The sequence below is a fragment of the Malurus melanocephalus genome, unplaced genomic scaffold (assembly GCF_030028575.1).
Source record: "Malurus melanocephalus ecotype Western Australia unplaced genomic scaffold, MMel_1.1 scaffold_15, whole genome shotgun sequence".
Classification (NCBI taxonomy): Eukaryota; Metazoa; Chordata; class Aves; order Passeriformes; family Maluridae; genus Malurus; species Malurus melanocephalus.
Window position 1 is genome coordinate 2,089,799 of NW_026623247.1, and position 14,567 is coordinate 2,104,365.

General features: G+C 36.2%; 1 protein-coding gene across 5 annotated transcripts in view; it reads left to right on the forward strand.

The window, feature by feature from the left end:
• SPIN1 (spindlin 1) overlaps positions 1–5,004 on the forward strand; it is a 58,004-nt gene extending 53,000 nt beyond the window's left edge. For all 5 annotated transcript variants that reach the window (XM_057384734.1, XM_057384726.1, XM_057384717.1 and 2 more), the window contains exon 6: positions 1,755–5,004. In XM_057384734.1, the coding sequence (XP_057240717.1) occupies positions 1,755–1,954 (200 nt within the window). In that variant the 3' untranslated portion in view covers positions 1,955–5,004. The remainder of the gene's footprint in view (positions 1–1,754) is intronic.
• Positions 5,005–14,567: the final 9,563 nt, after the last annotated feature.

The following is a 14,567-nucleotide window of genomic DNA, read 5'->3' on the forward strand; positions in this document are numbered from 1 at the left end:
GTAATGACATCTGTGTTTAGATTACTCTCCTCCACATATAGCAAAAAGCAACATCTCTGATCCTTCTAAAGAGTGATCCACAGATGTTAACTGGAAAAAAGTTACCTCTCTCTTCCTAAAGAAATAAAGCAAGCTCTTCCACATTTGAATGTTTGAATAACTTGTTCTTTGTCTTARCTACTAAAAAGGACTTTGAAAGTATTTTAAGTCTGCTTTGCTTTCTTCCGCTTTTGTTGGTCAGGGTAGGGGAATCTTGTATGCTTTCTTTCCATTTAAGTACTGATAGGTTTTAGGGCACTTTACCCTCTGTGTTTACCACAAGACTATTGACTGCTTACTAATTTTCGAAACATTTCCAAATATTTGCTTCTTTCCCTGGGTGTGAATGCTTTCTAATTATTTTGAATCATRTTCTTGAGTCAATGATTGGTTGTTAGTAGTTTGGAGAAGTATTTTTCAATTTAGATTTTAGAACATCTAGAAGTACTTCTGTAAATTTGGTGGAACTTACATATTATAAATAAAATTTCTAAGTTACAGTCTCTTCTCAAATATAGGTTTTGCACATGTGAAGAGACAGATATTAAAAAATACTAAATAACAGATAATTTGTTTTAATTTTTTTTTTTTTGGTAAGTGGAAAATGTATTGCTGGATCTGATACTTAAACTTTATCTACACTTCTAAATATAGGAAATTAAGATGTAGGAGTTAAACTTGCATTTTTGCCAAGAAAGAGTCTTCATATAAAACTGATGCTAAGAGGATAATAGCTATGTGTGGCATTTATAGAGGGACTGAAACACAAATTGAAAAAGGAACTTGGTATGTTTGCGGAAGAATTTTTAAGGGTAAATGCCAGCCAATCTATTCATTCCCTGTTTGTTTTTTTTTTTCTCCTTTGACTCTCAAAACTGAAAATAGAATGGGTGGAATCAGTAAGGGATACTTAATGCAAACTTAGAACAAAGTTTTTAATCAAAAAGCTTACGATTTCCAGAATAAAAGCCACATCAGATGTTACAATTGCATTAGAAAGTTTTTCAGTGGAATACAAACTACAACTTTATCTAAACCAGAGGATTTAAGAAAGAAGATTCGGTTAGCTTGCAGTTCTCTATACAGTACTTATTACCTTTTTTTTTGTGTTTGCTCTGTGATTGGCTTGTAGCTAGTGACTTGGCACGTTACAAATCACACCTTTCATTATTCAGATTTAGCATAGGGATTGTCTTAAATATAAGGATGTTATTTCTAGTTAGGTTTTGCCAGAGAGGAAATAATACAATCAGACTTTACCAACAGCATTATTCAAACACGGAGTCAAAAGCCCTTTTAATAAAATATTACCATTTTAGAAGAAATGTTTTGTTACATCACACACTGAAAGCTTAAATAACGTGTGTGGGAAGAGGGAAGTTAAGTTGGCTACCTTTCTCTGAGGAGATTCAATGCCTTTTTCTGTTTGTGGCTTAAATTCAATTATTTACAGCCATTTCTTACAAGTTGTGCATAAACCTTCCTCTCAATGACTTACTTCTCTGTTTTTGTCTTAATAAAAGTATTGCTTGAAACTTCTTTTATCTGCAGCTGCTTTCTAGAAGTTAGGTGCTTGTCTGAACACAACTAATTAATCTGTTTACAACTTCTAATTGTTTYGTATGAGTTTTAAAGGACACTCTTCAAAAGCAGTTGTCTTCCGTATTGCAAAATTTTAATTATGTCTACTAAAGCACAGTGGGTTTATGTTACAGATGATTCACCTCCTGCAGAACGGGAACCAGGTGAAGTTGTGGACAGCCTGGTAGGGAAACAAGTGGAATATGCCAAAGAAGATGGCTCGAAAAGGACTGGCATGGTCATTCATCAAGTTGAAGCCAAACCATCTGTCTATTTCATCAAGTTTGATGATGATTTCCATATTTATGTCTACGATTTGGTGAAGACATCTTAGACGTCATCATAAACTTTTGCCAAATTTGTGGAACTATTAAATGTAAAATTTGTAGACACAAAGACTTGACTGCTTTCCAGTTTAACGAAAGCTTAAATGTCCCTGCGAACCCACAATCTCTGCCAGCAAAACTGTTTTGTTCTGAGTAATACAAACATGGCATATTTTGTGTAAGAGAGCTCCTTTTCTTGAAGGAAGTCAATATGTTTGGGCAGGAGGGAGTTAAAAGCAAAGAACAGCTGCAAATTCAAGCTGTGTAAAGTTGATCTAGTATTGTAATCATTAATCTAAATTTTTTCATAGATTTTGACTTTTTCTTCAATCTTGCACTCACTTGTTCAACTGCCACATGCAAGTGTAGTTTGATATTTTGATACGCCTTCTTTTGTAACATTAAATTTAATTTCTTGGATACTGGCAGTCCTTGTTTTTAGGGTTGGGACAGAGGTGACTTTTCTGAAAGGTTTAAACAGTTTGTGCAGCATTAAGGAGTGCCTAACCCAAGCAACATCAATCTGCTGTGTTTCTACACTTTATTTCAAAGTTAGCTTTTTAAGAACTTGCAGTACATGGAAATGCTTGTGCATTTTTTCTAGTCACAGGGCAGTAGGATATCAAGAGTTTGAATTACGCACCTTTCAGTGAAAAGGCTTTAAACTAYAAAATTACATTTAATCTGTGTATAACCACTTAATTAGAATGTGCAGGTTAATGGCCCATATTTACAAGTTGTAGGAACCAGTAAAATACATGCAACAAGGCTGCCTTCAATCCTAAATGTTGTACTTCTTTGTTTGTTATACACACTTCTTAGCAAAACCCAAGTGCTTGGTGCCACAACTTTAACAGTATATATGCTACTTCAGAAGACTTTAGACTACGCATTGGCATCAGTAGTCTCATTTAATATCAAAACCTAGCAACCTGAATGTCTGTGTGTGGACTTAGAAGCCTAACAGTAGTTARTATTTTACATAGTAAATACAATCTCACACCAGGGGAGTGGGAGGGGGTGTCCTTTCACATTGAAGATGTAACTAGAAAAAGAGAAGCATTTGTTGCCTTCTGCTCAGTCTGTTACATTTCTTTGTGTTGATTTGCTTTTAATCATTTTGGTTCAAGAAGGCATCTTCCCAATTWATTCTTTTTCTGGCTTTTCCACATAAGGAGTGTCTGGACAAATCTACAGTTTAAACCTGTTGTTGCCTTTTGTGGTGTACATTGTACTTGCTTTGAAGTATGCTGTTAACATGAATTTCATTCTATGAACACTAGAGTTCTGCATGCCAGTGGTGTACTATCTAATGGAAGCTATAGGCAGTCTCAGTGGTTCAGCCATCTGCATTAGATTATGGATGTAAATAGCAGCCCACAACTGCAAAATCTTTTCATGGTTATAATCTTGCAAGATAGTTGTAAATGAAAATTAGGGTTTCTGAAGTGTGGCAGCTTTTAAAAATAATGGAATTGGAACAACAATCCAGCACAGCAACAAGGTTGTCATTTACATTAAGGCAGAGCTCTGCAAGTTTCAAAGAACTGCTTCACAGAAATACAGAATGTGAAGASAGTTAACATTGGTGATGGGAAGGAACAAATACCCTGATATCCAACTGAGTGCCATTAGTGGAAGAATGCAGGAGAGGTGCTGTTAATCAGAGAACAGAGGTGCCAATGACCTCTGTTTTGGGTATTCTTGATATTGAAGACTCAGTGGTTTAAGCCCCTTTCTGTCCTTTTTTTTTTGCCTGATTTCATATTTTAGCCTTAAGGCTTGTGCCTCATTATGCTGTTGAATGGTAATAAATACTCTCCGTATAAATATGATACCTTAATTCTTTGTCCATTGCTACTATATTGCATTATGTCCAGTATTTCATCATGGGCAACCAAAGGCAGGCTATTGTCTTTCAGTGAATAGCTTCTCGATGCAGTCCTTATGCAGTAAGTACCTGAGTCGTAAATGTTTCTTGTGTTTGAACAAAGTGAGCAGATTTGCAGCACAGTGTTTTCATCCTGCAGATCTGTTGTGTTTTCTATTGACTCTTAAGAGTCCTGCATGTAAATCTCAAAGCTGAGCCTGGCTCCATGAGCCCAAGTCAATATTTGTGGCACAGGAATGAGTGAGTGTATTAATTATACACAAGATACATGAATTACCTAGTACACTGAACCTGGGGTTGTATATCTGAGGAATAAGAGGTTTGTTGTGAAATATCTGAGGTTTAGGTCTACTGGAACRCTTTTAGCATTAGGCTTGCATTTGTGGGTTTTCTGCAAGCCTGTTGAATACACCATGTATTCTGACAATTAGAGTATAATCTACAAACTGTAAATTTCATGGTTCTTTTCCAATGTCCCCATTGTCTGCTGCGTGGGTATTTTCTTTTCACTTTTTTTCCCTTTTTTTGTTCAATTTTTTTTTAATAGCTTAAACCACCGTTTTGAGGCTTGAGACTAATTCCACTCCCTGCCCATCTGCTTTGGGCTTTGTTTTAGGCTCATGTTTCAGATCTGCATGCAGTGCTTGCGTTACCCTGGTAACTAAATGTTGGTTCCTTGTTATAGGGGTTCAACATTACTTTCCAAAATCACACAGGGCTTGTGATGGCACARGCCATGGATCTTTGTATAAAAGTTATTCACCTTTCACATTTACCTGCTGTAGTATTGTTGTATATTGTGTGTGTGCGTGTGTGTGATGTCAGGCTGCCATGTAAAACTTCTTAAAAGGGAAAAAAAAACCAACTTAAATGCAGACCATCCTTTTTTGCATGCTTAGAGGGTTAGAACATTCAATGTAACAAACTAAAGTTGCATGTTAAAATGTTTAGGTTTTTGTTTTGTTCTGTTTTTATTTTGTGTTCAGTTTTTTGTGAATTTGCTTATTGTGCTGTTTTAATGGTTGTTAGTAGGATTAAATGCACCGGTGAGACGAGCATAGTGCCAACGGAAGGTAATTTTCCAGTTGTATGTGTCATACAGCATTTGAAGGGACCATGTATTCTGTTAAAGACAAAATAAAATTTCAGTTGAATAGCAGAACACTACATTCTTCTTCTTTCTTTTGAGTGCCAAACCCTAAACTATGTTGGAGTAGAGATGGGGAAAACCCTTTTTGTTGCAATAGGTAGAGGCCTTCTTTAAATAGATTGGTTAAACATAGAGGCTTTATCTTCAGAGAGAATTTACTAGTTGCGTCAGGGAAAAGAATTACAGTAAAAACAGTTTCTGGTTCCTTGAAAATGCTGTGCTTTTTTGTATTTTACATCATTAGTGCAATTTGGATGGTTCTTGGTATGTGTATAGTTCAGAGGTCTTCGTGTTCACATTTTTAAATTAGGTAGTGAATTCATCTTTAGAGCTTGGTTTCTTTATTTTTATTTTATTTTGAACAATGTAGACAGTTCCCTGTTCTCTGCATTTAGAAGTATAAACACTTTAAATCTGTTACTTAATTCTGTAAGTAATTTTTATAATTATGATGTAACTCTATCCTTAAAACATTTAAAATAAACCCTTTATGTGCAACTTATGCCTGTAAACTTTGTTCTCATGAGCAAAATGTAGTGATGTGATTTCAGATTATGAAGAAGCAGTTTCTTCATTTTTCTAATTGAAAGCATTTATTTTAATGTTGAACCTTGTATGCTGGTATAATACTTGCCCTATGAAATATGTTTCCTTGCAAAGCCAAATCTTTATTCCTTTTTCTAAATTAGTGCTGGTAAGATGGAACGTKGTTAAGGTAGAGCATACTGTTAAATTGTATTTAACTAAACATAGAAAACTCCTCTCCAGGGGCTGTCCGGGTCTGTAAAGCAGTCTCTATTTTCGAATCACACAAAGTATCTTGGTAGTGGGGAACTGCAGAAGCATTTGGCCATGTTTCAGTGATGCATTCATTTGCTTTGAATTAAAATGATTTACAATTTCATGAAGTGTATTTTACTGGTGATAARAAACAGAAGTTGATGCAAATTGGAGGTGATGAGCACAGAAGATGACATCTCCATGTTGTAAATTTTCTGAAATCTTAGAAATTGTTCTGAAGACTTTATGTGGTTAAATCAGTAAGTCAGACTTTCCATGTTAAACAGATTTTCTTTATTACTACCTCTTTTCTGATAATAAATGGTGCATGGTATAGCAGTGGACTTTGTAGTGTTAGGTTAACAGTTGGACTCAGTGATCCAAAGGATCTCTTCCAACCTTAATGATTCTGTGATTGTAAAATATGTTTTGGTACCAAGCTCATTTAATTGTATACTGAAGAACTTGGAGTATGCCAGCATGCATGCCTAARCCTTTTCCCTTAGTTCAGCATCCAATTTCTTGTATCCTGTTGCTTCTGCCACAGCTTTTGAAGATCTATACATCTGTAATTAGAGAAAGTCTTAAGATTTCGTTAGGAGTATCACATGCAAAAGGCATGTGTTGATTTGCGTGAGCTGCCTAATGTTAAATGGTAGTTAAAAATAGATACACTAACATGTTGTGACTAATGCCTGAACCTGTTCTGTTTTATACCATATTATTATTATACTATTATATTATAGTATACTATATTATTATAGTATACTATTATTATATTATACCATCTCAGTTTTATACCATATTCCTCTTGTGCAGAGAAAGACGAGCCTTATAAAAGCAAAGATATTTTTGTTGTCTATCACTGCGTGAGCCTGCCCTTGAAAGTGGTTACTTAGGAGCTCACTTTAAAGCAGCCCAGATGTCAGTGTTTTGTAGACAGTAGTTTCCTACAGATTTAAGATGGTCCTACTCAGAGCTATTGCTTTAATACCACTGTACTGTATTTTCACATCCTCCCTGTCCATATGAACAGGTTATATTTTCAGAAAAAAAGAAAAGAGCTTCTCTTTGCTCAGTGAGTTGCTTATTTTGACATAAATATTTTTWTATATATATATTCATGCTGTAAGCAGTAGAACCATTGATGACTTCAGGGGTCTGTGTTGTGTTCTGGAAAGGATAAAGTTCAGTAAGGATATTTTGAAGGAGGTGGGGTGCTGCAATTTAAGATCATTAAGGTCTAAAAGGAGAAGTAAGAATAGGTCTAGGAAATTACAGGTATGTTCTTCATCCTCAAGCATTGGATAATAAAAGAGTTTTACTGTTTTACACACTTAGAAGCTTTTTTTATTTAATCTAACTCTTATTTTTCTTYCTATAAGTCCGTGTCTTAGCATGTTAACATCACTTCTTTGCCGGTATCAGTATTTTACCAATTTAATTCATTTCAGGATTTGCAGCCTGGGTAAGTTGCCAAGCTACTAAGCATTTTTTTCAGGCTCTGTTCCTGCCACTGCCTTGTGAGTTTCCTGATTTCGCTTCCAAACAGAGTTCAGAGTTGTGTATGCACAATATACAACTGTGTATGTACAACAAAAAGCAGCTGAGATCTCAGCAGTTTAAGTGAGGTGGTGTCAACACTTCCTTACTCTACTTGGATGTTCATTACAGATCTTTGCACRTTTTTCATCTGAAATCAGTTATGATTTAATGAACTTCACTTGTAAATGACTTGTGYAGATGGTTCTGCAGCCTGATATTTCAAAATCTCTATGCACTGAAACTGGCTCCACCCACCCCCAGGCAACTAATCCTTATATTTATTCGTATTCAGTGGAGTCTGACTTTTACAGGCCCTTTTTGAATATTTTGATGCCATTGTTCCTCTAATCTGTAAACGGATTAGATCAAAGCTGGCCTTARCAATGAACATGGGCATCTGCACATTTACTTTGATTTCATAATCTTGTTCATTCCTAAGGGTGTTCCACCCATGTCTGACATGTAGGAGAGGCATATTTTTGTTAATTAAAAAAAAGCCAACACAACCTTATRCTACTTTTAACACACTGTATGTTGATCAAAGTGAATCCCTGTAAAAGCCACTGTGGAGAGAGGACTTTTTTTTTTTCTCTTTCTTTTATGGAAGACTATGCAGTGTCAGGGCAGCACTCATCTGGATTTTGGATGGATGCATTTTAGTCCTTCTGCACTAACTACCTACACGTGGTATATTCAGTTTTTAAATGGGCTGGGGGATGACTGCTTTAATTATCTTCATAAAAGACTTTACCTATGGAGCCAKGCGCTTGGAACACTGGTTGTCATATTTTCCATAAAAGCTGTCATTAATTTATTTGATTTTGCAACACTAACTAACTAACTCTTATCTATTTTTACCTTACAGAGGCAGTTGTCTAACTTAAACTTCCATTAATTTAATGAATTTAAAAACATTAACGTTTTAAGTTGTAAGAACAAAATAAATTGTCACTAACAGCAGAAGCACTAGAGAAGATAAAATGAGTCAAAGGTTATGCTTAAAGTTTGAAGAATGGCAACAGCAGTTTTTGCAAGCGACAGTTTGCTATGCTGCTGCATATTTCATTATGCCTTCTGGGAATTATGTCTTCATTCTCCCTTCTGGGAATCCTCAGTGTTCTCCAGCGCTTTTCATTTAATTCAGGTTTATGCCTTAAAAGGATGTCATTCTGCCTGACATGAAATTCTTTTCTGTTATTGGTGCAGCTCAGTGTGTTGTCTCCTCAGAAGCTGTCAGACAAGAAAAAAAATACAAAGGGGAGTTACAGTGCAGTTTTCTGAAAAAGTGAGGCAGAAAAGCTAACTATTCTGATATTACGAGGAAAAAAGCCCAAATAATAAAAGGACCCATCACSTAGAACTGAGAATAAGAGTTCATTCCAAAAGAACTGGAAGGAAGGTGAAACAGGAGGATGCTCATAATACATGAGAAATGCAATATATTGCTCATAATACATGAGAAGTACAATGTATTAAGTTTCAATGAGGAGAAAAGATTGTTTACAATGGGTAGTACTTTCTAACACTGTAAATCCAAACATTATCCCAGCCTTTAACTTGATATTATGAAACTAGCAGTGTACWTAGAAGTTTCTTAGGATTTTGATTTCCACAGATTTAGTTTAACACATGAAAATTGTCATATTTAAAACGTAATCAGATTATGCAGGTAAATGGCCCAAAGTAATACCATATGTCCTCCAAATTCTGAATTTTTGATTTAGTAAATACCACTCTTGCAGATTACAAAATACAGCTATCTGAACTGATTATAACTAACTAATCATAGTCCTCCAAATAATATCAAAGCATGAGAAGCAGATCTGAATTGCCTCAGGCTTGTTAAAGAATTCACTTGTGTGTGGAAGGCAGAAAATACTTGAAGTGAGCTGAAAACCTCATTGCAGAAAGCCTGTGATGCACTTCATGCTTTGTTCTGAGAGGCTCCTCTGTGAAGTATAAAAGTATATACTTATGTAAAATATAAGTATTTTGCACTCAATACAGGTTCAAGATTGCAAAGATAACTGATGCTGATATCTATGTCCTTTTGAGTAAATTAATAAAACCCAAAAGTATACTCTGTTGCTAAAGGCAGAAATTTGAATTCTTCAGGTATCTGCTGTTCTGTAAATTGGCTGATTATATCACTAAAAACATTTTGGGAACAACGAATGCCATTAGAAAGTTTGTTTTGTTTTTATTACTGGGACTAGGCGCTACTYTTGAAGGGCACAGTAAGGGTGCAGAATAACTACCAGAAAAAACTGCCATGGAATGAAGAAGCGATCTGGCCAACACACTGAAATCCTGAACTGTCATTTTGGGATGGCACAGACACAGCAGGCTCCTGCAAGGTATGGCGGCAACACAACCTACTTTTTACTAGCCTTTGGACTAGAACTGTAAAGGTATAAATACTTAGTTCTATTAAGTTCCTTTATARACTGGACCAGGTTATTAACTTTGTTCCTGTCCAATGCTCCATTGCTGTCTTTGCAATGTGATTAACAACATGTAAAGGTGCAAAGTAAGAGGAARGAGCAGCAGTGGTGGAGTGTTGTGAACTGATCACAGCCCCTGTTTTCCAGTTCTCTGCACCAGTTGGGGAGGAGGAGCAGGTAGAAAATCCAGGAGAAAAGTTGAGCTTGGGAAAAAAGGAAGGAAGCTATTTTTGGTCTGGTCTTTTCTTTGTTACCGTCCTGTGCTTCTTTTTAATTGGCAAAAGATTAATTTTCCTCAGGTTAAGTCTATCTTACCTGTTACAATGCTTAGTAAACAATGTCCATGTCTTCATCTCAACTGATGAGCTTTCTCATAGTTTTCTACTGTTCAGTTGAGGAGGGGAGCTGTGAGAGCAGTGGGGTGGACTTCTGACAGTCATACAGGGTTAATCCATCCCAATAGCATAGGGGTTTATTCTTCTTAACAACCTTGTGTAAGATTTCTCTTTTCCTTGCCCAGGAAAAGAAATCATCATCCTTCCAGGATGATATTCTGTGTAATTGACAATCATAAAATGTCTCAGATTGGAAGAGACATTTTGTCTAGTTCTAAGACCCCACCATGGACAAGGTTGTCCATGAAACTTACAGGAGAGTGTTCATGAGGCAGAGAAACTATCATGTGAAAACTGAATCTTTGACATCGGTCATTCTCTTAAGTTAATTGCAATTTCAGAGCTCTAAAGTGCAATTCCTGGTTTGTTTGGTTTTTTTGTTTATTTTTTTTTGTTTGTTTGGTTTTTTTTTTGTTGGTTTTTTTTAACTCATGGTCAGCCAAGGAACAGGTCTTACTTTCTTAGGCTACTTTTTGGGGGGATTTTTGCAGTGGAGTTTTCAGCCTGTGACAATGTTTTAATGACATTGCTTTCTCAATTATTTCTATGGCTCTAATGGTTTTAAAGTTAGAGCACATGTTACTACAGTCTATATAATCTGGTATGTCTGTGCAAGGGGAAGGTCTTTGGGATTTTACAGTGGTTAGATAAAGCATGTACAGTATAAATGACAATGAATCCTCGCCTTAAAATAATATTACCWTTATTCAAGCAGGAAAACCAGAGATTTCTTATGAAAATGAGCATGGCAGAAAGAAAACKTAGGAGACTGCCTGCAAACCTGAGACAAGTGGCTGTAGTAAGGTCAACGTGCTCTGCCAAAACTCCTTTTAGGAGCTACTAGCAGCTGCAGCATAGCTGCATTGGCAGCTGGGCGATTGGCAGGAAAGTTTTCCAGTGTCAGCATGTAAAACTTACATTGGCTTCCCTAGGACCTGGTCCTTTTTTTTTGCCAATAAATTATCACCTGAAATATGTGTTTGACTGAACGATTCAAATAAATCTAGCTAGAAGAGAGGCTGCTAATGAGGTGGGCAGAGTAAATGTAGGCTGTCTCTTCTGCAACTGAAGACTCATTTTGCCAGAAGAGGTTGTGCAGATGCCAATTTCTTTTGTGTGCAGCTATCAAAATACTTAAAGCAACTGAAACTACTCTTAGAATTCTGGAGTCCCTCCTTGTATCAGACTGCTTGTGACAACCTGGTCTTCTTCCATCAGAAGCTCTGACAAACAAATGGAATTAGGTGGTGGTTACTAGCAAATGTAGAGGATGGTATCTAGTTTCTGCAGGAAGAGTCAAGCACACTTACATTTCTCATAAGGTACATAAATGCAGGATCTAGAGTTGTGTGACTCTGATCCTGAAATGAATGTATCCAGTAAGAAGTCTCTTCAGCAAAAGAAAACCAAACCAAAACCCCAAATGTCCATTTCATTACACTAAACTGCTGAAAGTATAGAGTGAAGTGCAAAGTGTGTCTGAACTCAAATGAACTAGAGCAGAATTTTACTCCAGTATTTTTCCATCTCTGTTRGTGCAAATGTTGTTCCTTGTTGCCATGCAGCTGCTGCTGTGTTAGGTGACACTGCATTGTTTCCCTGGAGTACCTGTTTGGAAGTCAGAAATGTTACAGCAATGACATTTAGTTTATCTAGCCCTTGGTAATTTGAGATACAGTATTCAGCATAAAGTTATATACAAAGGATTGTTGAATCAGGCTTTTTGTACTGCAASAAGTTCATATGTCTTTGCTAATTTCAAAATCTGTAAAATGGAAAGAATGTACCCCTAGTTGCTGCACTTCCTATAACAGGCTTTTTGCATAGCAGAAGTCTATTAATAAGTTGCAGTATTTCCTGATTAAAAGAAAAAGAGAGTTTGCAAACTCTCAAATCCAGCTAATTTATAAGGCCATTCTTTCATCCTTTCTGTATCTGCTATTGTTTATTTTCACCAATAATAGATACTTATTAAAGTRGGACCCAGGTTTATGTTCCAAACATTTATTTCAACATTGCTGTTGCRGAACTATAGACTGTCCTGATGTAGAAGGCRCCCACAAGAATCATTGAGTCCAACTCCTGGCCCTGCACAGAACACCCCGAGTGTCACGCCACTTTTCCCTGAGTACATTGCCCAAACACCTCTTGAATGTTGTCTGSCTGTGCTGTGACCATTGCCCTGAGGAGCCTGTTCAGTGCCCAGCCACCCTCTGGGTGAAGAGCCTTTCCCTGATATCCAACCTAAACCTCCCTGACACAACTTCAGGCCATTCCTGCAATGAGGTCTCCCCTCAGTCTCTTTTTCTCCAGGCTGAACAGATCAAGTGACCTCAGCTGCTCCTCAGGTGGCTCCTCCTCAAGCCCTTCACCATTCTTGTTGCCCTTTCTAATAGCTTAATGTCTTTTCCATATTGTGGCACTCAATACTGTGTACAGGGCCCAAAGTGAGGCCTCACCAGTGCAGTTATATGTAATAATTTTTGCCTCTTATTTGTAACCAACTATTGCTTCAAAAAAATAAAATAAAAAAAGGACAGATATACCTTAGAATATCTTCTGTACTAAAATGTTTTGGTTGCCTGGTAGCTGCTACAGCTCTCATTTAGTCCTGATGATAGTGGGTGTCTGTGGKAAGAATGATAAGCTACATCCCAGTATCTCATATGGAGGAAAACTAAGATTCCATAACAGTTAGCCCTTGATATCTGCTGCAATGGGCACTAGAGAATTTAAATATAATTAATAAAATTGTAATTAAAAAAAACTGTGTGCTGCTTATTTGGTTAATATTCCTCTTTGAAAAAAAGGATAATTCTTTCATTTGGAGATTTGGAGATTATGTAGGGAAAGCAGCTCCAAGAATAAACATGCATGAACATTCACTAAGTGTCTGTATCACTGTTGACTATGTCATAATGACACATGTGGTCAGGGCTCCTGAACCCAGCTGAAGGAAAAGTGTTCCAAATGTGACTGCTCTAAGGAATGCTATGAATATCCTATAACCACTGCAGTTGGCAGGTTGTGTGTGGTAAAATTTAATTTTTTTTTGGCTCAGTAATTCTTTGCCCACTGGCTGTTTTCCCCAGCTCATCGGTTAATGTGTTGGGTTGAGACCAAGAAACTTGCTATTGCTTTTTTTCACTGTGAACTCTGTGGAAAGTAACTACTTGCTTTCTCACCAATAACTCAGATTATGGCTCTCTCCTGAAAAGCATGTTGCTATGTATTATGAATTTTTTAAAACCCATCCCTTTTATATAATTTTGTCAATGATTTCTACATGTGTAACTGTTCTATCCACTGATATATTTCCTTTATTCTCATGTTCTTTCCCTTGATGTCTCATTAGGGGTCTGATTTTCATTCTGATTAGTATTCATACATAATGGGATTCGCCAAGGCCAGTTGCTAATATCACTTCTTTAGGGATAGCATTACATATAGTTTTATCCAACCAAAGTTTATCTTGATTACGTTTGTCACTTATATATTTTCAACAGGGCGTAATTAAGTACATGATGTGCTAATGATTAATTGAGCCCAAAGCCAACAAGCCCTCAGCCAGGTCACRCTCTCCTTTGAGTGAATTTAGTCAGCTTTTGCCTTATGACATCTCAGTTGATGGATATACAGTCTGCCAACATCAASTGTGTCCTGCAAGTATGCATTTCCTACAGAATGGTTAAGAATTATGAGATGATTGACACTTGGTGCTTTATAGCTTTTCACTGAAAAATCCAGCATCATGTGTATCACAGAAGTTTTAAGAGACTATTTATTGCAAATGTTTATTGGGTCAATTTTTTTTTTAATCTTGTTTTATTACTCAGAGCAGTGCCAGCTATCAGGAAGGTACGAGAAGGAGAGAGCAAAGGGTTCATAAAAGACCTAGACAGGCTTTCAGAACCTTCTGACATTTTATTTGTATAGAGCTTACAGAGACATTAACTCTGCCACCCAAGGTGTATGGATTTATGTTGCTTTGAATACACACTGTATTTTCATATATAATTTAGGAGTCAGCAAGTTCAACATATTTTACTTCCAGTTGATTTCTTCTATGTCTCTTTCTCAGCATTGTCCTATATCATTGAAGCATGACTATGATTCAGGCTCTTCTTTTTTTTTTTTTTTTTTTTTTTTTTTTTCAAATTCTCATTTTTTGTGTCAAAAATAGGTTATATATTTACTTCAGTGTTAATTGAAGCAAAACTCACCTCAAAAGGAAAGTAAGATCATCTCTGCAATGTGAGCACAAATAAACKAAAAATCTTGGGTTTACATTAAATGGCAGAATTAAATACTACTACCTTAAAATAGTATCATAAATTCAATAGTAAAAATTCTTGCAATATCATAAATGCAATTTTTGTGATGGGAAGTTTTTGTTTCATTTTATTATGAAATTCT